The sequence below is a fragment of the Typopeltis vanoorti genome, chromosome 17 (genome assembly GCF_054136105.1).
Source record: "Typopeltis vanoorti isolate ZY-2024b chromosome 17, IOZ_Tvanoo_1.0, whole genome shotgun sequence".
Classification (NCBI taxonomy): domain Eukaryota; kingdom Metazoa; phylum Arthropoda; class Arachnida; order Uropygi; family Thelyphonidae; genus Typopeltis; species Typopeltis vanoorti.
In genome coordinates this window covers 18,985,397-19,007,525 of record NC_143565.1, presented here as the reverse complement: position 1 = coordinate 19,007,525, position 22,129 = coordinate 18,985,397, and the positions used below count along the sequence as shown (strand labels likewise).

At 34.4% G+C, this 22,129-nt stretch overlaps 1 protein-coding gene across 1 annotated transcript in view; it reads right to left on the bottom strand.

Annotated features, from left to right (window-relative positions):
• Positions 1 to 2,198: 2,198 nt before the first annotated feature.
• LOC150097202 (MAPK regulated corepressor interacting protein 2-like) overlaps positions 2,199 to 22,129 on the bottom strand; it is an 85,299-nt gene continuing 65,368 nt past the window's right edge. Inside the window, exons 5-6 of the mRNA XM_090407135.1 lie at positions 15,838 to 15,888; positions 2,199 to 2,799 (exon numbers count right to left, since the gene is read on the bottom strand). Of these exons, the coding sequence (XP_090263261.1) occupies positions 2,729 to 2,799; positions 15,838 to 15,888 (122 nt within the window). The 3' untranslated portion in view covers positions 2,199 to 2,728. The remainder of the gene's footprint in view (positions 2,800 to 15,837; positions 15,889 to 22,129) is intronic.

Here is a 22,129-nt window from a genome sequence, read left to right as displayed (position 1 = left end):
ATGCAGTCCATTGTGTTATGTTAAAGGTATCTCTGAAGGAATAATCAAACTACTCTACTTAAATCTGCTGGCCTAGATATCCTTTCACCCTATTAACATATCTGCTTTCTTAGGTACTGCAAAACTTTCATAGTATCAAATTCCTTGTCAGTATAGGTTATTATATTTTGGTTGAACTGGTAGATCAGTGGCTATACATCATGATGAGCCTTAACATTAAATTCCATGAGCCTGAACAGTTGAGATTTGCAGAACACACTATTTCCACCAAGCATCAAATCCTTTGGAGGAAGGTTAATGTCCTTTATGGAATACACAAAGTATACACCATCCCAGTTTGAAGAGAGGCAATGGACTGAAATTATCCCTACTATGGGAAATAGTACTTCTCCAAACATTCCATAGGCAATGCTTTTTTTTTTTAATATATATATATATATATATATATATATATATTATTAACTGTCTCTTATTTAAAGTTGTATAGTTAGAACTTGAATGTATTTTAGATTGTGCTACTATGTCATGTATGTGTAGCATGCACATTTTCATTGTTGAGTTTTCCAGTTTTTGTTCTACTTGTCTAATTTGAAAGTCATACTAAAGGATGCCCTTGAGACTTGGGCAAAAATTCTGTGCATAAGAATAAAATTATTATGTAAGTATAATCTGTTGTGAGTTTTATTCATTTATCTATCTATTTACATCTCATTTAAAAATGGTCCCATAATACATAAGCAGGACTTGACAAGTTATGCAAAATCCTAACCATCCAAGACCCCCCCCCCATTTTTTAAATAATATATTCCTATGTCTCAATAACTGAATAGGAGTTCAATTATTAAGGGCATTTTCAAAAGTGACTAGTCATGCTGCATTTATGTTTTCTTAAAGCTAAAAAAAGTTTTTGTTTAGAAAGTTATTTTTCATTAAATAAAAACTATTCTATGTCTGCAGCTACTAGCCAGCTGCAAAATCTACTTGTCACAGCCTAGTATTTGTCAAACCCTGTACATAAGTACAGACAAAATATATAACTAAGAAAGACTATGTAACATTAACAAAATATGCATTTTTTTCCCTTTTCCAATTAGTGTTCATAACTGACATTTATATTCAAAGAAATGAGATTAAAATATATGAAACCAAATGTTTCATATATTATAAAAATGCTCATGTTTGGACCATGGGTAGTTAAGAATTTTTTTAGTGCAATGGTAATACAATTTGCACTTACTATCAATGGATAGCTGCATATTCAATTTCTTTGCACTAATGAAAAAACTCAGTTTTTAGTTTGACACCAGCAACAATTAAAGAGCACAAAGTTATTAGACCATTAAAGTATTCCTCTTGTGGAAATCTGAAGCAGCATGAAAAAAAGCTAGCGTATTTATAGTTTGAAAATAATATCAGCAGAAAATTTAATTTTTGATAAATTATTCAGACAACTGCCTGTAAAAAAAATGTTAGGATACATACATGGTATGCTGGCATTAAGAAACCTGTAGCAGATATTTCCTACTTCCTTTTATCTGTCTGCTACATCATAGCAGACAGATAAAAGTAGGAAGGGAATTGACCAAAGGAAGTCATAAGAAAGTGTATAATAGATCAGTATCATATATAACAGATAGGCATAACATTTTCATTTAATTCTCTCCTCCTCCTTTATATTATGCATAAACTAGAGAAAGATACATGCAACCATTTTAGTCAAAAATTATGGAAGGCCTGTTTTTACTTAAGAGTTATGAATTACATAAATATTTTTGCTTTTTTTTTTGTAAACAAAAAAAAAAGCAATTCCAAAACATTTGTCTGAACAATTCATTATTAACATTTCTGCATAAATCATGCAATACATCTGAAAAATGTATGCCTTTATATTTTAATTTGTAACACACCTTGTCATTTATTTTTCTGTATGTAAAATTGCATAGCTGTATGTCTGTGTGTGTGGTTAACATTACTGACAAGATGTGTTGAAAAACTTTAAACACTAAACATATGTGCAATGTTTGAAACAAACTTCAGCATTAATTTCATTTGAAAATATTAAACAATAAATTAAATAACATTTCAACATCATAACTTTAAAACATCTGTTAGATTAAGGCTTCATGAACAGCTGTGTATGTATGAAACGTAACAATTATATTTTCAGAATTTTTTAAAATAATATTAACAAACAAAAATCACTTAAATAAAAAATTTATTTTGTCCATGATCTGAATGAACAATAACTAACAATTCTTTATTCATTCATGACTTCTGAGCACCTTAAACACTGTCTGTTACTAAATCCTATCTCTGACTTATTAGCAATGATCAATATACTTTATAAATCAAACCATTCATAGGGCATCTTATAAAATCATCAATAAGCTGTACAAAAGATATACTTTGTTTTGATAGTGATGCTTCTTCATACTTAAATAGTACCAAAATGACTATAGCTTCAAAATGGACAATAGTTTACTAAAATAGGATTCACTTCATGGGATGATACTGAAAGTCTATGACAACCCCATGAGCAACTTGATGAAAATCTATGCAGGGCCAGAGGCGAAGAAAAATCCACAAAGGTTGTAAAAGGTGCACAGACAAAAACTGTGGAATGCTGCAGCTACCCTCACACTCCCTTGATGTCTTTCCAACTCTGGCAGTTGCCAACACTATCACACTAATCATCTTTCATAAATGAAAAACTACTTCAGCACTTTTGTTACGTTGACTGTTTAATGTTTTGCAGCAATCTTTCACCCCAAAATGATTCTAGATCAAAGGGTTGGAAATCTGAAAAAGAGAGAAATTAGAATCAGTCACTGATTCTAATCATATTTTAGTACTGTTAAATTCACATATCATACCATGGAGTCTAAAAGGTTCTTAATTTATTTCTGTTAAAAAACAAAGGAGAAACTTAAAATCTTGATTTTTTTTTTTTTTTTTTACATCAGTTAAATTATATGTTACATAAAATTACATATGCTGTTGTTAAATGTTTTTTTTTTCATCAACAGTATTTCTGCTACTAAAATTTTTATAGCAAACACAAACATTAAAAGCAACAGTGAATGAGCAATTGTAGCACAGTAAACTTGTTGGCAACTATTTGGTCCCAACAAATTTGTGAGTGAGTGAGTGAGAGAGAGGATATTTACAAAATATATATTGCTAACTGATTCTGTTTAAGTACATATAAAATGTTTAAATACATTTTAAAAAAATCTTTCTATTTTCCAGCTTTACATGTTCAGTAATTTGATATGATAGCTCCTGAAAACTTTCAAGTGAAAATAGCAGACAGATTGTGAATTTGAATCTGTTAAAAAGTTTATTTTATTATTATTTTTGAGGAAGAAAGCCTTATTAATTTTTTCTATGATTCTGTTTACTCCATAATCCTTAATTAAGGAAATGTAGTTTTTCACTTATTTTGGCATGAGAATTAGAACAAAGCCTTTCAGAATTTTTGATGCCAGCTTCAGGAAGTCAGAATAAGATGTCATACAAAATGAACATTCTTATTTATATCAAACAGAACACATAATAAATACAAACAAAGAAATCCTGCAAAACAGAGGAAGTAAATTCATCCTTTATGGAGGATGAAGTGAAAACAGTGCTAAAAGCTACGTTTCTTAGCACTGCTTTCACTCCAGCAATCTGCCCCCCCCCCCCACCTCTTCTGGCTTTGATCTGGAATCTTCCATACTTTGAGCCATACCTTTTGATAGTATTTTTAACTAATATTATAAAGTTCATTCTGCCTATCCCAAACAAAATGAAAGGTAGTATTGGTTTGGTTGGTTAGTTTAATTTGTAATCTGTGTATTACAGTAAAAAGCAAAGCTAGCTTTATTGCATGTACTCATAAATTAAGTTATATATACAGGTTTGAAAAATATATTGCTGACTCATCAGCTAGGCAAATATCTCACTCATTAAATGTTGGCTTGGATGTACTCACCATGGTCACATGTTTAAGACTGGATCTGGTCAACGTATAAGCTTTTGTTAATGTTATGGCTAATTTTTACTTTGTATAACTACCAGCGCTGAAGCAAATACATTAACTACTTATGTATTAGTGTAGTTATCTGTCTAAGAAGAAAAAATGCTTGCATTTAATAAGTGATACAAGGCCATTTATTATTATTTTTGTATTAATAATACCAGTTTTTGCTGCTTCATTTCTAACATTTATCATAAAAATCATAAAATAATACCCTTATGTCTACACATGTAACTACATTAGTGTGTTTCTGAATTCTTACTAGCTTCAAAACGCTGTTGGATGGAGGCAGCTTAGAAAACTTCAAATTTAGATTATAATCAATATAATAATAATTATCAGACCTTCATGTAGTAAAAGAGACTCATTGTGGGAGGTCCAACTGTCACATCATACCATGCCTTAAATACATTCACAGTCTCTGTACTCACCACACTCTTGGGCAATACATTCCAATCACTCACCATTCTTTAATTAAATATTTTGGGAAAATAAATGCCTTCTTTCTCAAATTCTGCATGTTCCACCACTACATAAGAAATGCCTGGTATGTAATATCTGGTTTACTGTTTAACATAGTTATGAGAAAAGTCACAGGTGTAAGAAGAGGATTTATATGGAATCCTACGTCACATTTAGAAGATCTGGATTATGCAGACAACAGTCTTCATATCATCAAAATATACTGATATACAAGAAAAATCTGAAGCATTAAATAAAACAGCAAAAAAGGTTGATCTTAAAATAAATATGACTATAACAAAGATTCTTAAATTCTTCGAGCTTCATCCATCTGTCATTGAGCAGTTCCTCCTCAACAAAAGAGAGATTTTTTTGTCATCACTTCCACAGGCCGACCACCACAAGAATCATCTTTGATGCTCTCTTCCTCGGTGAAACTGTTTAGCCCATTCCTTCATGGTGAAATATGAAGGAGAAGCTTCCTCATAAACACTATCCAATCGCTGTTTGATAGCACTTGGAGAAAGCTCTTCTTTGGTGAAAAACTATCACAGCATGGTACTCAATTTTTAACACTAGAGCCATTTAGTGAGCTACGTGTTAGTCAAATGAGTGCCTCCAACTGAATGATACAGGTAGAGTTGAAACTGGTACACTAAGCTCCCCACAGATGATGCTATCTGTCATGCATGGCATTTTAAGATTGGCATGAATTTTGTACATCAGCCCAGAAACTTTTGAAACCTACCTCATACACTTGTTTCTCAAGCGCTTCCCTTTGCAAACCATAATCTTTGTCTTGCTAGGATTGAGCTGAAGTTAACTTTGTCAAGAATTTATCCTAGTTCTTTCATGTCACCAATACATCAGCATACCTCAGATTACAGATAGGCAGTAGATTGATCAGTAATCTGAGGTATGCTGATGTAATGATGACACGAAAGAACTAGGACAAATTCTTGACAAAGTCAACTTCAACTCAATCCTAAGATTATGGTTTGCAAAGGGAAGCTCTTGAGAAACAAGTATACAAGGTAGGTTTCAAAAGTTTCCGGGCTGATATACAAAATTTGTGCCAATTTTAGGTAAGGATGTCTACTTTCTCCTCACTTGTTTAGTATCTAAGCTGAGCTCATCTAATGCTACATGCATGATATCCTCAGCATATATACTAAACAAGTGAGGAGAAAGTAGAAGTCCTTGCCTAACTCCCTTTCCAACCTGAAGATAATCAGTTAATCCAAGATCTGTTTTTACTGTAGCTTCTTGCTCACTGTACAAGTTACCTATCAGCTTGATAGTATGTTGAGGAAAAACCCATTCTTTTCATTACTTCCTACAGTCAAAAGCTTTAGAGTAGTCTATGAAACACACAGACTACTCTAATGGGAAGTCTAAATTCTTTATACTTTTCTACAATTTGTCTAAGGCAAAGGATCTGATTTCTGGTACCTTTACTTTTCCTAAAACCTGTTTGTTCCTCAAGCATCTCTGCCACAACTTTGGCCTCAATCCTATTTAGAATGATCTTCAATAAAATCTTGCTTACATGAGATATTAAATTAATAGTTCTATAGTTCTTGCAATCCTTCATATCTCCCTTTTGATGTAGTGGTATGAAAACTGACTTCTTCCAGTCTCTAGGCCATGATCCTGTCTCCCAGATCCTCATAATCAATCTATGAAATACTCTTATTCCTCCATCCCTTAGCCTTAATTAACTCTGCTGGGATTCCATCTACTCTCGGGACCTTATTGCTATTAAGCTGTTTAACTGCTCTTTCAACTTCATGCCTAAGTGTGGGATGTTCCAAATTGAAATTCTTTTCCTGGTGAGAGGGCTCCTCCAAATTTTCTTTATCCTCTGTTGTACAGTTCTTCACAGTATTCTTTCCATCTGTTTTTGATTTCCAGTTCTTCTGTTAGTACTGCTCCATTCCTGTCTTTGCTTAAACTTGTGCTTTAGGTCACAAACTAAATGAAACACCCTTTTATAATTGTGTCTACTCATCTGGAACATCTGTTTACCTCCAATTCAACAGTGAATTTAATACAAGGGTGAATGTAAGGTAGGTGAGGGATTCTTCCAGTTGGATAACAGAACTGGGTCAAACAAAAAACTATATCTGAACTGAAGCACACTATCCCATCTGGTTCTTACTTGTGGACTAATACTCAAAAAAAATAAATGAAATAATTCTAGCATGTCCTCCCTCTCCACAGAATCCTAGAAATGATACATGAAATACTTTTCAAACAAAATGTGTGCATAAAATATTTTGGTTCCAACATATAACAAACAATGATTCATATAAACTGACTGAGCAAAAAAAAAGTATCAAAAAATATGGAAATGGATTGGACACATAACGAGAATTGATAGCAGAAAGAGATTTCTAGAGCATTTTGACATGAATCCCTGAAGGGAAAATGAGAAGGGGCCTAAATTAACTTGGCAAAGAGTTACAGAAAAGGAAACAAGAATGGCTGGCTGGCAGATCTGGAGAGAAACTGATTGCTCAAGATAGAGATATCTGGAAGAAACAGATCTCAGCTTTATGTGTCATGCATACTGACTACTGAGTTCTTTAAACAGCATACAATTTAAGATTTTATTGACCACTGACTGAACATCATGATGTTTCAAGAATTCATAGATTAGATAAAACTAGCTGTGTTTATGGAGAAGTATGGGGAAAAACTAAAATATTTAGTGTGAGATAAAACGATGACATATATCTGAAATGCTATTCCATAGTTAAGACTAATAACAAATGTAAATAGAGTTGAGCTACCTGGTATTATCTGATGAATCCTAGGCCATTGAGATGTGTATTATTACATTGTTTTTTTAAATAAAATCAACCAAACACAAAAGAGGCTGCTAAACATACAGCACAGCAATACTGTGTATGGCAATGTCAAGAAGAAAAGAGGAATCTGTTGCTATGTGCTGTTTTTTGAACAACTGGAGGTTGTAGCCCTGAGAGAAAACTGTATAAGGAAGATTGCTCTAAGTAGAGGTAGATGGAATAAATGTTGTGCCAGACAGTGAACAAGTTGACTGTTCGTGACTTTCTTCATTATTTAAGTGAATGCGAATAGAACAAAAGATTGACAGCTGGCTTTTATCTCATTTCTTCAGGATGAGTAGAATATAGACTTTCTCCCATGCTGTAGGGTAGATGCCAAATTAGCATGAAAGATGGTAAAAACAGTGAAAATATAGAATATGCATTAATTCAGGATCACAGCTGAGAAGGTTAGAACCAGAATAGCCTTAATACTTGTGTCCAAGCTGTTCAAGATTCTTCTGATGTCTTTCTAAAAAGACTAGAGTAAGCATGCCATAACAGTTCTTGATAAACTGGGAGGACACTTTGTCTGAATCATAAATTATAGGAATTGAAGAAAATGCAGGATATCGGTCAACTTCTTTGGATAGATGATGTTACAATAGCACCATCTGGATGAGAGAGAGATGGGAGAAATATGAATAGGCAGCAATGGCTTTAACAAGGTGTCCAAAGGCTCAACTGCCATTTGAAAAAGAAGCAAGTTTTCTTCATTTGGCCTTTTGAAGTCTGATTTGGATTTTCTGGTATTGCATAGTACAGCATAGGCTGAGTGGGTTGGAGTTTTGGTTCCAAGACACTTGTAATATACCAAATCCTTTTTTTGGACTGACTTAGCACACTTGGAAAACCAGATCTGAATAAAGATCTAAGGGTTTTAAGTGGAATGGAGGATGAAAGCTTTCATTTCAGTGAGAACTTATGTCAGTCATTCAGTTGGAGCAGAAGAGTGAAAACAGCAGTAGCTTAACTAAAAGGGATATGAATTGTGCAGGTTATCCCATCTGACACTACTGTAATGTTAAAAGACACGAAACTGATAGTGGTTGTATGAAGGAAATTCTGGAGAGAAAGAAAGAAAGAAATGAAGTTATGATCTCAGTTAAGAAGAGAAGAAGAGACATCTAGATTATATTTATCAGGAAAACTAGTAGAGATCAAGAGCATTAGGGGAGTGGAGAGGATTAACAAGATATTCCACTTGGTCAATGTTCAATTTGTGAATTACTGCTAATAGCAAATATTGCTATCTCTTTTCCAGTTTGATCAGTGGAACTAGAGAAGGGAGGCCAGTTTGAGTTGTAAATGGTAAAGTTCCTGAAACTTTATTGTCTGTATTGAGCAAAACCATACTTCTAAGACAAATAACAAAAAAATCAAAGTGGTTATCAGAATTTGGAAAGTGACAGAGAAAGCAAATTAATGCAACAAATTGGGATAAAGAAATAGTGAGGTAGGGCAGATTGTAAAGAGAATTCAAGATTTTACAGACTGATAAAGGATGTCAGATATGACTAAACAGATCTCATCCTTGTTGCTTGTAAAATTCAGGTGAATATTACTGGCTGAGGAAGGGAGGTGAAGTTCTATTAAAAATTACAGATTAGGTTTAAATGTCAGGTCATGCATAAATGCTAATGGTATATTACTAAATAAGTTTTGATGTCACTTACTCATTTACTAATGCACCACTAACAGACACTCTTCATTTAATAGTCCAACCTCCCAGCCCTGCTCCGATATTTTTGAATTATTTAAATTTACTATGTATGCAGGTTACTTCGCTTGGCAAGGAAAAATCTAAAAATAGATTAATGGTACTGCAATGGGCTCTCCCCTTAGCCAACTTTTACATGGAACACTTTGAGAACAAAGAACTTAGCAAGCATCCAAACCATTAGTGTGGTTATGTTTGATTGATTATGTGTTTACAATTTGGCCCTATAGGCAAGACACTGCCTTTGAATTTTTTGTAGCTTATCTTAACAGTCAATGCCACAAAATTTACTTCATAGTAGAAAAAGAATCAAATAACTGTTTGCATTTTCTTGGCACATCAGTGCCTCACCTTTCAGATGGTTCACTATCTTTTTCCATTTATAGAAACCCAACACACACAGGAAGATATCATCATCCAGATCACAACATGAAATTCTAAAAACACTTACACACAGAGATAGGGCTATTGATACAGCTCTTTCTGCAGAACTCAACTAACTTTGCTATACTGTCTTGGCCAATAGCTACAGCTTCCATAAAATAAATAAAATATTACATGCCCACTTCCTCCTCCCTAAACACACAAGAACAAAATTCCACTATACCTATTTCATATATCTGAGGTACATCTGCAAAGATAGCCAAAGTACTAATAAAATACAGGTAAGTCTCATTATACATGAGGGTTGCTTTCTCGAGAATCGCTGATTATATTGAAAACGTAAAACAGGAGACTTATAACATTGGATAACAGAGGGTTGCATTCTCAAATGAGCAAGATTTCGATTTTTAAAGATTAATTTAATTGAAAATGCACCTATTTGTCATACATATTAAGGCATAAGGACAGTAAATAAAATATTCAGTATGTATAAAACAAATAACTATTAAAGTAGTTCTTTATTTTCACGATTAATATATCATAACCTCGTGAGGGAGGGTGAAGGCTGCTTTTTCAACTTCTAATTGTAACTTCCTACTATCTTATCATGAAATTCTCCAGCAGTAACGTGATCAGCACCTGCAGCCTCACCAGTCATGCTGAGATTGTGAAACACATAGCAACTATTATAGTGACTGAACCAATCAAAACTTGCAGCAGAAGGTATCGGTTTCTTTTCATCTTTCATCAGATCTCCATAGAAATTTTTTTTTGTCTTCTCTCCTATGACTGCCTCAGATAAAGACAAGTTCTTGTTCTGTTGCTCAATCCATATAGTCAGCATCTGTTCCATTTTCTCAACTACATGAGATTGAGATTTCGTTACTCTGATAAAGCTGAAATTCATAAACGACTGAGCGATTTTACAAATTTTATCAGCATTATTAGAGGTAATATTGTGAGTGGTCAGTGTATTTAATGCTTATGCAAAATTGGTGATTTTTATTTGTTTTATTGTTTTTTTCCCTTTGAAAATTAGTATTTTATAGTATATTAGATTTTTGTGTTTTTAGAGTATTTAGTGTCTTTATAACACATTTTTATTGTGAGATATTAAATATAGCTGTAAAATGGTGCCAAAAATGCAGAAGAAACTGAATGCTAACAAGAATAGCAAAGTAGTGAACAAAAAAGTTTTCTCCACTAAAGATGATAATTGAAAATAATTTAACCTCCGAAATTGCTAGATTAAAGCAGTTTATTAGACAGACAACAAGGGAATTACAGAAAGTCGAGCAGCATTTAGAGGAACACAGGGAGAATAAAAGTTCAGCAGCAAAGCACGTAATCAGGTAAGAAGGATGTTATTTGGTATGGTGACTATCATAAAACATGACATTGATGAGCAGGTTATAAGGTCAACTCTTCCCTGGAGCAAAAATTAAAAATATAGCACATGCAATTCAAAAACAGAAAAAGTAAATGAGATTGCAATTGTAGTAGGTATACTAAAAATTTTAGTAGCAGTAAGTTCAGTATGAGAGAGGATATGAAATGGTTGTTGAAAGAAGCAAGAGTGAAGAAAGAAAGAAAGTAAAAATCATTAGTATATTACCTAGATATGATGGAAATGAATTACGAAGAAGGGCTATAATGGCAAACGATTTGATGCATACTCTGTGTAGAAGGAATGGATGTGTGAAATGAGTTTGAGGGAAGAACGGATTTGTATAAGAGGAATGGCCTACACTTGAATGTGTCTGGCATATCAGGAGTCTTGAAAAGTTATTAATTGATATGAGATCTGACACAGTGAGTCAGAGAAACTGAATTATGAGGGGAGGAAGCATAAGAATATTTGTATGAGTGACAATGCTAGGTAATCGTGTTAACGATAAGAATGGTTATTATTATGGAAATGATTATGAACAGAGAACGATTCAGTGTTTATCTGGTTCAGACCTATCAAGCATGTATAAAGATGTCTGCATATGTGAGGAACTAAATAAGAACAAAAATCTATAAGTTGTCAAACTGCGCCATGCAGACCACAGACAAGAGTACACAAAAAAAGCATGTAGGCAACTCATTAGGTCTGTAAGCAAATGCTAGGACTATCAGAAACAAAGGGGAGTTTGTTGCCTTGGTTAATATATTTTTCTGGTTCCCATCTGCCATACGGCCGGGGGGAGGGTAGCTATATGCTACCATTCTAGGGAGAGATGATTATGAGCAAGGTGGTTTCCCGTTGCCTTCCTTGCCGTAAGTATTTGTGACTGTAACCTGTGTGTTCACGGGGCCGGTTTGCCTGCTTGCGGGATGAAAAACCCCAGATAAACTGGCGGAAAAAACCCTGCTGTCAACGCCCAAGACCGGCTAACTTGGCTATGGCTGAGGAAGATCCTTAAGCTCCTCACGTCGTGGACGGGAATCGAACCTAGGACACTCCTTCCCCAGGCATATGGTTGCGAAGCGCAAAGCCACTAGGCTAACCGCGCGGACTTCATATTGTAGGCATTAGTGAGACCTGGCTATCAGAAGCAGACATACTAACTGGTATCGAGTGCAAAGGGTATGGGATTTTTAGAAAAGATAGGAGAGGAAGAGATGTGCTGCTAATGATATCAGATTACTTGAATCCAGTTAGAGGTATGATTGCAATAATAGTAACAGTATTTTATGTGACAGTGAGTTTGAAGCAATCTGGTGTGAGATGGAGTTAAGATCAAACACATAGTGGGTATAGATCTGGTGGATTGGTTGCTAGTGCTGAAGAAATAAATCACCAAATAAAGAAGATGGGAGCGAAAAGAGTATTCATAATATGGATTAATTATCCGAACATTGATTGGGTAGCTATGAAATCACACGAGAAGAATGAAACTGAATTTATTGAGCTGTTGCAAAACAATTTCCTCAAGCAGCATGTGACAGAAGGAACTCGTGGTCCGTTAAAGATGTAGCTATTCAACCTCCGGTTGGTGACAGTGCTCATGCGGTACTACTTTGGAAGATGGCTAAGTTTATGAATGTACCATTCAGAAAAGGTTACACGCTGAACTAGAAAGCAGAATATTATAATCACTTCAGGAGTATGCTGGATTCTGCACCATGGTATCAGTTATTGGATGGGAAGGATATTGACAGTGCATGGGAAGTATTTAAAAAAATACTTAAATGATGTGAAATCAGAACATGTCCCTAGAGTTTAGAACACTGAATAAATAGATTCTCTGAATCTATTTATTCTCCTCTAGGGACACATTTGTAAGGAAAAAAAGTATGTGGAAGGAACACCATACACATAAGGATGATGTCAGTTATGATAATTATAAGCAGTAGGCTAAAAGAGTCAACTGTTGTACAGAAAGCTAGGTCTGAGTATGAAAAGCAATTGGCTCCGAAGTTAAAGACACCCAAAAGAATTCTATCATTATGCTGCAAGTAAAAGAAAGAATGAATTTGAAAGCATAACAACTGAATGCAGATGGCATGCAATTGACTTGATGTAGAAGAGCTATCAACCTAGTATATGCAACACTGAAACTCACCACTACCTTTTCAATGAATGAAGAAACTCAGGTGTATGAGGAGGAAATATTAGAGCTGTTGCACAAACTGAATCAGAATTCAGCAGTAGGGACTAATGAAATAGCATGGATGCTAAAAGAGTGTTCAGCTGAATTGGCTATTCCTTTTACCATGCTATATAATTTAAGTTCTCAGAACAGGGAAGATTCCACAGGAGTGGAAAGAATGTATGGTAAACCCACTACACAAGGGTAGAGCAAAGACCAATGTAACCAACTATCGACCAATCAATATCTCAGGAGTGGTGGTGAAGATTTTGGAAAAGTTGGTTAGGGCTTGAATTCAGAAATGGCTGAATAGAGAATCTTTATTTTGCAATGAACCACATAGGTTAAATAAGGGAAGGTCATGTTTTAGCAACTTGTTCGCATTCTATAATAATGTTACCAATGAGTTAGACAAGGGGAATGGATACACCGTGATACTTTTGGATTTTGTTAAGGCTTTTGACAGAATACAGACTGGAAGACTGTTGCATTTATGCAACAGTCTTTCAATCTGAATATGGGATTGGATTATAAACTATTACAATGGATAAGAGGATGGCTGACTGACAGATACCAAAAAGTCACATATGGGGTGTGTGAATCTGCAAGATTGAGGGTAACCATGCTGTGCCTCAAGGAACAGTCCTTATCCATTGTTATTCAATCTGTACATTAATGAAGGCTTCGACATGCGATATACAGCTATTTGCTGATGATGCAAATATAAGTAGGGTAATTAGGAGTGCTGCTATGATACTTGCAGAATGATTTTAATGGCCTGGAATTGTGAGCATATGAAAATGGCTATCAGTACAATTGGTAATAAATGTAAGGTCATGCACTTTGGTGTGATTAGAGATATCCAATGTTGTATTATATTGGTAGGATTATGATTGAAGAAACTGATCAGGCCAGGGATCTTGGAATTTTAATAGACAGGAAGTTGAAGTTCAAGTGTCATATAGCAAAGATTGTAAATACAACTCAGAGAATAATTACAATGCTGAAACGAACCTCAACATGTAAAGTTAAGAAGTCATTTGCCTTTTTAGAAGGCCTTGATAAGACTTCATTTGTGCTATTGAGCACTGGTTGGTCTCCTGGTTTCTGTGGTGATTCTGACACAATGGAGAGACTGCAAGAGAGAGTGTCAAAAATGATATCAAGATTGGGAAATACAGATTTATGAAGACAGATTGAGAATTTGTAGGTTGCAGACACTAGCAAACAGGAGTGACGTGAAAACTTCTGAAAGGCTTATACGGAATTTCAGGAGATGGAATTTTTCATTTTATAGACTGTGGAGAAAGGACATGAGGACATCCATGGAAGTTGAGAATGAGTGAATGCTGTCAAGAAGGGAATGAAGGCCAGATTTCTCTCTCATAGAGTGGTGCATGTTTGGAATGGATTGCCATTGGATATTGTGTGTTCAAGTAGTGTGAATGAATTCAAGAACAGCTGTTATGAAAGATGGCTTCCCTCAATGAGTTCCTGACCACCTGTGCTCAACACAGACCTCACCCACATAAAAAACACCTTTTTGGCCAATGGCTACACACTTCCCACCAAGTAAAAAGAATATTACCAAGTAATACGAATAATAACACCAAGTAATAAGAATATTCCAAACATAGATTATAACAAATTCATCACCATCCCCTATATTCATGGCACGTCAGAAAAGGTGACCAAGATCTTAAAACAGCACAATCTTGTGACCACTTACAAACTACACAAAAAGCTAGCAACTCTTATCTGCTTCCCCCCCCCCCCCCCAAAAAAAAGACCAGCTACAACCTCTGGATCTACCTGAAGTGTATCACGTATCCCACAAGAACCTCCGTAGCTCAGTCAACATAGATTAAGTCCTCTGGTCGGAAAGACCTCGGTTTGATTCCTGTCCATGACGTGAGGAACCCTTATCTGATCTATTTCTGCTAAAAGTGAGCTAGCCGGTCTCATATGGAGGTAGCATCTAAAAACTCAGGTTTTTCATCCCTCAGAACAGGCAAACTCTCCCTGTGAACACACATGGATCTACAGTCATAAATATTGAACCCCTCATGATGGGGCTCAACCCATCCTGGTGAGGAAGACTCCATATGAATAAATAAAACAAATGTACCCTGTTGCTGCAACCATTCATATTATGGACAAACAGGTAGGACAGCCAACAGCTGTATATCAGAGCACCAGGATTACATCCGATTCTACAGCTGCTCAGAATTAGCAGACCATGCCCTGGCAACCAGCAAAAGATCCATTGAAAAAAAAGTTCATTAGTTCACTGAAGTAAATTTAAATTCGAGAGGCTTTTCCTCAGATCTACTGCAGCTCTTACCAACTAACCCAACAGTCAAGAACACCCAACCAAAGCCAACAGGTGGTATAATCACAGGACTTTAGGTCTTCCTGTATCTCTCCTGTTCCATCTTTGTTACCGAAGTGCACTTGCATGCACGTGTTTAATGCAGTGTATTAATCCCTGAAGATGGTGATTTAACTTTGGCGAAATATAGGAAGTCGTAATTAAATATTTTTAATTATCTAGTCTACATTGTTAATTTCCTTAAACAATACAATGCCAAATTAATTTTTTATTCTTTGATCAAATTCATTGCAGAAATTTGCACAAATTCAATGATCATGTGCATTTATATATTTGTTTTGGCAAGTGGGATTGCATTCATATTACAATTAATAATACATATATTCAGAAAACTGAGTTCACACACTACACTTTCTTTTTTGACTTGCACATAAACTGTTTTACTGAAACTACCAAAATTTCTGAAAAGTTCATATATCTATACTCACTTGAAAGATGCTGATTACTACTGCTATCTTCATAGTACACAATGTTAGGAGCTAAAACCAGAAATATTTTAAATGTATAGGAGATTTATAATGCAAATTAATTTTGTGTTTTCAAAATAGACTGGATTGGATTAAATAATATTATTAAAAGGAACAAATTTTTATTAATTATTAAAAGTTATTATGTTTATTAAAAGTAAAAGTTATTATGTTTATTAAAAGTAAAAGGTATTATTTTAAAAGGAAAAATTGTCTTATTGCAAATAGTAGGCTTTTCTCAATGAACAAAAATGAATCTTTATATGTGCCATGATGTTTTTAAAAGAGGAAAGTCTTTTTGAACTCTGTAGGAAATAAAGTAGGATCTGACTAGGGCGCGAAAGCAGTTAAAAAAAAAAAGGGGAGAGGATCCCTTTTTTGTTCTCTTGTTCTAACAATTTGTTTAGAACAGATATCTATCCTTAAAGTCAAATAAAAAAGTTCCACATCCTTACCTTGCATTGGTAGAGCATCTAGACATAACTCAAGTTCTAAAATAACACCAGAACTACTTTCCAACCAGTTCAGAACCGACAGAATTTACTGCTGCAATTTTTAAAAGACTTCATCTTTTCCAAAATAACTCACGCATATACAAAATTTTTTGTTCATGAAAAGCCACATTGGTCAAGAAGACATTTTTTAAATCCATTAAAAATTGTTTGAATGACACAAAATAGCAGATAAAATTCTTACCACACTTTCACATTTCTACTGAACACATGAAATGAATAGGATCTGCTTTCATGCTGTACTTAGAAGCCAACCCACTATTTTAAATGGACCTTCAAGAGATCAACTTAATTCAAAAGCTCTTAAGAACCTTTGAAGAGAAAACAAAGCCTTATCCTACATGACATTTAAAAATGTCATTTACACATCTCTAACATATTAGACCAAACCAGCTAAAAGCTATTCACAACAATGAACAGTTTACACAATACACCAAATGATTGATGTGGGTAAACCAAGCAAGCCATAATGGTATAGTTTTTAAAATAATTTGCCGTACAATCAAAGCTCTAAGAATAATTGTTCCCAGAGCTTTTATTGTACATTTAACTAGACTTCTTAACTTACTGAACTTAAGACTAGTAAAAATCTAGTATCTTAGAAGTTAATTAGTAGTCCTCAGTAGACCTCACAAATTTGCCTTAAAATATGTTCATGCAAATACGCTCTTGTACATTTAAAAAATGAAGAAATACAGATAAATTAAGCAGGTTTCACAAGAGATCAAATTCTGTCACTGAAAACCTTTTAGAGCTGGAGCTAGATTCCAGCCACTCAATGTTAGATGCCAGTGAGAACTGCTAAAAATTTATTTATTAGATATATCAAAACTAAATTGCCATTTCTGTTTATAACATGACTTGAACCCACATGCCATTTACAGAGTCCCAAAGTGACATGTTTAGCAAATGTCATGAACTGGTTACCAATATTTTCTGGGTACAAAATCTCATTATGGCACCTCAGAAAACTGAACGCCAGATGAAAAAGAAATATTGCCATGTCATATCATTAATGTTTTTGAACAGTAACGATATTTTATCTGAATATCATTAAAATGAAATCTATGTAATCTCAAAAGTGAAAGATGGTTAACTTTTGAGATTACATAATTCATTCACTGCTGATGAGGGAATTATTCATAAAAATTATTCCAGCTTAATTTTTCACATCTAGAATAATTTTTATGAATACTATTCCAGATGTGAAAAGCAGACCTCCTTAATATAGATGTATGAAGAAAAACTGCAGATCAAAGTTGTCCCAAGGAGTGAAACTGCATCTTATCCACAGAGTTTCACATTATCAACTGTATGAAAGAGTTCTTAATAGCAAAAAAGGATTGAGTACTGCTGTAGATGGTTACCTAATCATTACTAATTAGATAACAGTATTTAAGAATGAAGGAAGATATTCTAGAAGTTGTATGGTTTCTGAAATGCAAGGATTATCATATGAAAAAACAGCATCATCATGATCAGTATGCCCATGGGTCAAATGCCTATTTATGTCTTGCTTGTTTCACCATTCTTTGTCATTTTCTCAATGTCCATTGCTAGGTGACTAAAATCCTGCAACTCTTTCCAAACCACTCTTTCATGTCATCTACCCACTCTCACCTTGGCCTCCCACTTTTGTTTATACTATCCATTGTACCAAATATAAAGATTTTGATTTTTCTATTGTTATCCATTCTGACGATATTTCCCAAACACTTAAGTTTTTTCTTCGAATTATTTTCTGCATTAGATTCTCTTTACTTTACTATACAGAACGAAATCCAATATTTATCTCACAGTCTTTAACCATTACCCATGTCTCACAGTCATAGGTGCAAATAGCTTTTGTGGGAAGACTCACTGATTTACTTATCCATATCTTGTTCACTGCCTGTTTTTGTAAAACTGCAGTTTACAAAAGTAAACTGCAGGTTTACTTTTGTTATCCAAGATCTTATTTTTTTTTTTTTTTACAGTCTAAATCATGTGTCATGTTTAACTCTAGGTACAATTAAGGTCTTAACTTCTTTCAGCACATGTCCGTTGATCTTTATTTGCTTTTTTCATCCACTTCTCTCTCTCCGAATATCACTGTTTTACTTTTTTCAATGATCATTATAGACCCATAACACTTTCCTTCTTCACTGTTATTTCCCATTCATCATCTCCAATAAACACTGTCATCTGCAAATCATGAATTATTTTTGTACCTTGAATTGAAATTACCCTTATATTCTCCTTTGTGACATCCCCTGTTCTTTCCAAAAGCATGATAAAAATGCCCCCTTGTCTTGTGCCTTGTCGCCTGGAACCATCTTATTTCTCCAGTTTCTCACAGCAGCCTCTACATCGTTATGATGTTCTGCAAAAGACATACCAGATTCCTGTCCACTCAATAAGATTCAAATACAGCCCATGCCACTTCCTGGTCTATACTGTTGAATGCTTTCTCAAAGTCAACAAAACAGGTATAAACATTTTTATTTTTATGCAGAGCTTTCTCCACAATTAATCTTCACATTAATATTTGGTGCACAGTACTTCTGTCTCTTCTAAATCCTGCTTGTTCATCTTCCAGATTTTCTTCCATTAGTACATTTTCTCACATGACTTGTTAAAGCAATTGTTCTGTAGCTTTTATAGTACATTTTGCTTCCTTTGTCTCATGCAATGTTATACAATGTAATAGTTTGTCTAGGATCATATCATCACCATGTTTCAGCATCTCTCCAATGATTTCATTTCTGATGCTTTTATGGTTTTTCAGATGTTTTACTGCCTTTACAACCTCAGCCCTCATATTTCTGATATTTCTCTCAGTTCATCAAATAGCTTTTTGTGGACTTCAATATCTCCCTGTGTCTTATATAACTCTAAGCAGTATCTTGTCCATCTTTCTTTCTCTCTCTTTCCCTCCTATTTCTTCTGTATTCATCAAGATTTCATCCTTTATGGTTCCATTTCTTATCGACATTTCTGATAATCTTGTATGCTTCTCTTGTTCTGTATTCACCATAGTACTTATTGATATTCTTGCACTGTTCCTCTAGACATTTTGATTTGTCTCTTCTGCCTTCATTGCATTTTGCTCTAAACTATTCTTCCACTTCCACAGAGATCTCTTTCCTAATCTTTAATGCTCTCTTTTTTTTTTTTTTTGAATTGTATCCTCATATCTCTCTGACTATAAAACTGTTACCTTCATTTGTCATTTGAGTTTCAACTTGATATTGGCAATCACTAAGATACAATCCAATTTCATGTCTGCTCCTTGAAATGTTTGGCACTGCTGAACTGATGTGGCCCATCTCTTGCTTATGAGTATCAGGTCCAGCATGTTCTTCATTCCTCCATCAGCTGATGGCCAAGTCCACTTCTTGCAGTCTCTCTGCTGAAATAGTGTTGCAAAATTCTCTCTCTTTTTTCATTGCTTTCTCCATATCCACATTTTCCATTTTCCTTCATTCTTCTTTCCATTTCGTATTCCAATCTCCTGCAATGATTACTATATCTTTCTTTGGTACTGATTTTAAGATTATTTCCAAGTTGCTATAGAATAACTATAGTAAACTAATATATAACTATATATATATATAGTTATATATTAGTATACATATATATAGTTATATATTAGTATATAACTATATAACTATATATATATAACTATATATATATATATATATATATATATATATATATATATATATATATATATATACACATATATATAGTTATATATTAGTATATAACTATATAACTATATATATATATATATATATATATATATATCTATATACATATCAAAATATCAGGACCAGGAGATAGTCGAATTGATGAAAAAGAAACTGAAAAAATTACAAAATATCGTGAGTTGCACGTCGAAGTTAAACGAATTTGGCAAAAGAAAATGAAAGTTGTTTCCATAATAACAGCTGCCATTCCCAAAACACTGAAAAAACATCTAGAAGCACTTAAGGTAGATGGATTAAAAATCGGGCAGCTACAAAAGGCTGCTTTGTTCGGCACAGTGTTCATATTCAGAAGGTATTTCCACAACTCATAGGCACTTAGGTAGGGCTCGAATTAGTGGAATTTAACCAGCCTTTTACTTAAGGCTGAGGAAGCAAAACAAGCTTGGATGAATATTATATATATAGTAACTATATAACTATCTTCAGTATTTTCTGAAGTGGATGAAGAGACATGGACCACTGTGATGTTAAATGGTCTTGCTATTATTCTTTTATTTACTGGTTTGTATCCTAATAATGCCTCTCTTTCTCTTTTACTGAGAAGAAATCCAATTAATGCCTCATGTTTTATATTATTGCCAGAGCAGATGATTCTTCCACCAGTCATTTCCTCCAATGCTGTCTAGTGCATCTCTGCTAATCCAAGGATGTCACATCAGTATTGTTCAATCTGCTTGTAAAGTAAGTCTAGTATCCAGGAGCCCATAAAGTATGGACATTCCAATTCCTACTGACAGGATGTCTCTTTAATCTTACTGTACTTCTTTCAGTAGCTGACTTATCAGCCCAACCCCAACCAATCACTCAGTTGAGTATGTGGATGTTATTTATCCAGATGAAGTCTAAGCCAGCATGTACTTTTCCTTTGTACTACATATTGCACCAGATTTCAATCACGTTTTGCTTTTTCAGTCAGCACACTATGTAGTGCTCAGTGTGAAAAGAAAAAAGTAGATGAGAATGAAGAGGAAGATGAGAAGTTGGTTTGATAAGTCTGGAAATGACCTACATGTGAATGTTGACCAATGGTTGCTAGGGAAGAAAGTGGAGGAATGGTGGCCAGTTTGGCAGAGCATTTATGAGAAAGCAATTGGAAGGGAATTCATGGGGAAAAGGGTTATACATTAAGCAAACTGCCCTCTTCTGGACAGCATCAAGCATTCTTTGGGCAATTTTGTGGTACATTATCCCACACCTGAGAACAAACAAGGGGTCTGCAGGTGTGGGATAATGTACCTAATAATGATACCACTGTGAGCAAGTGATGAGAGAGAGAGAAAGAGAGAGGGAAAACAGGAATTTGTTCATGTGTTTCTAAAAAAGCTAGAGGTCATATTCACTGGAAAAAATAGAATGAGTAGGACTGTTCCAAATGACAGGTATAAGGAAAAGGATGAAAAGTAAGTTCAATGAGTGTGGAGCTGAACAATACATGGATGTTGACCATCAGCTGCTCGTGTTTACATGTGATTAAAGGGAAATGGAGGAATGGTAGCCAGTTTAGTAAAGCAGCATACATGGAAGTATCTGTAGAAAAGACATAACATAGAAATAAGGCAGCCATGGGAAAGCAAGTGGAGGGAGTCAGTGAGAGAGGAGAGGAGATAATTTATTAGGTGAACAACTCGGGCATTCTAAGGAAGGTTTTTGATTCAACACTTCAAATGTGAGAATAATTCTAAGGTTGAGCAGATTTGGGATTTATAGTGTGTTAGGAGTCTAATCACATACGAACATGAGCAGAAGAGATGTAATGATTAGATTCAAGGAAGAAAGTACTTTTCAAATGTCTTACCAAAGGTCAGGAGACTATAGGTATGACCTGTTTGTGCCAAGAAATGTTAGAGATGAAACTCAGCCCTAAAAGAGAAATCTAATCACGAGTGGATATCTGAATATTATAATAAAGTTCTGTACCAGGTACATAATTTGTATCACAACAGGTGTTAAAAATGTTTTTTAAATTATACTTGCCAACAAATTATATTC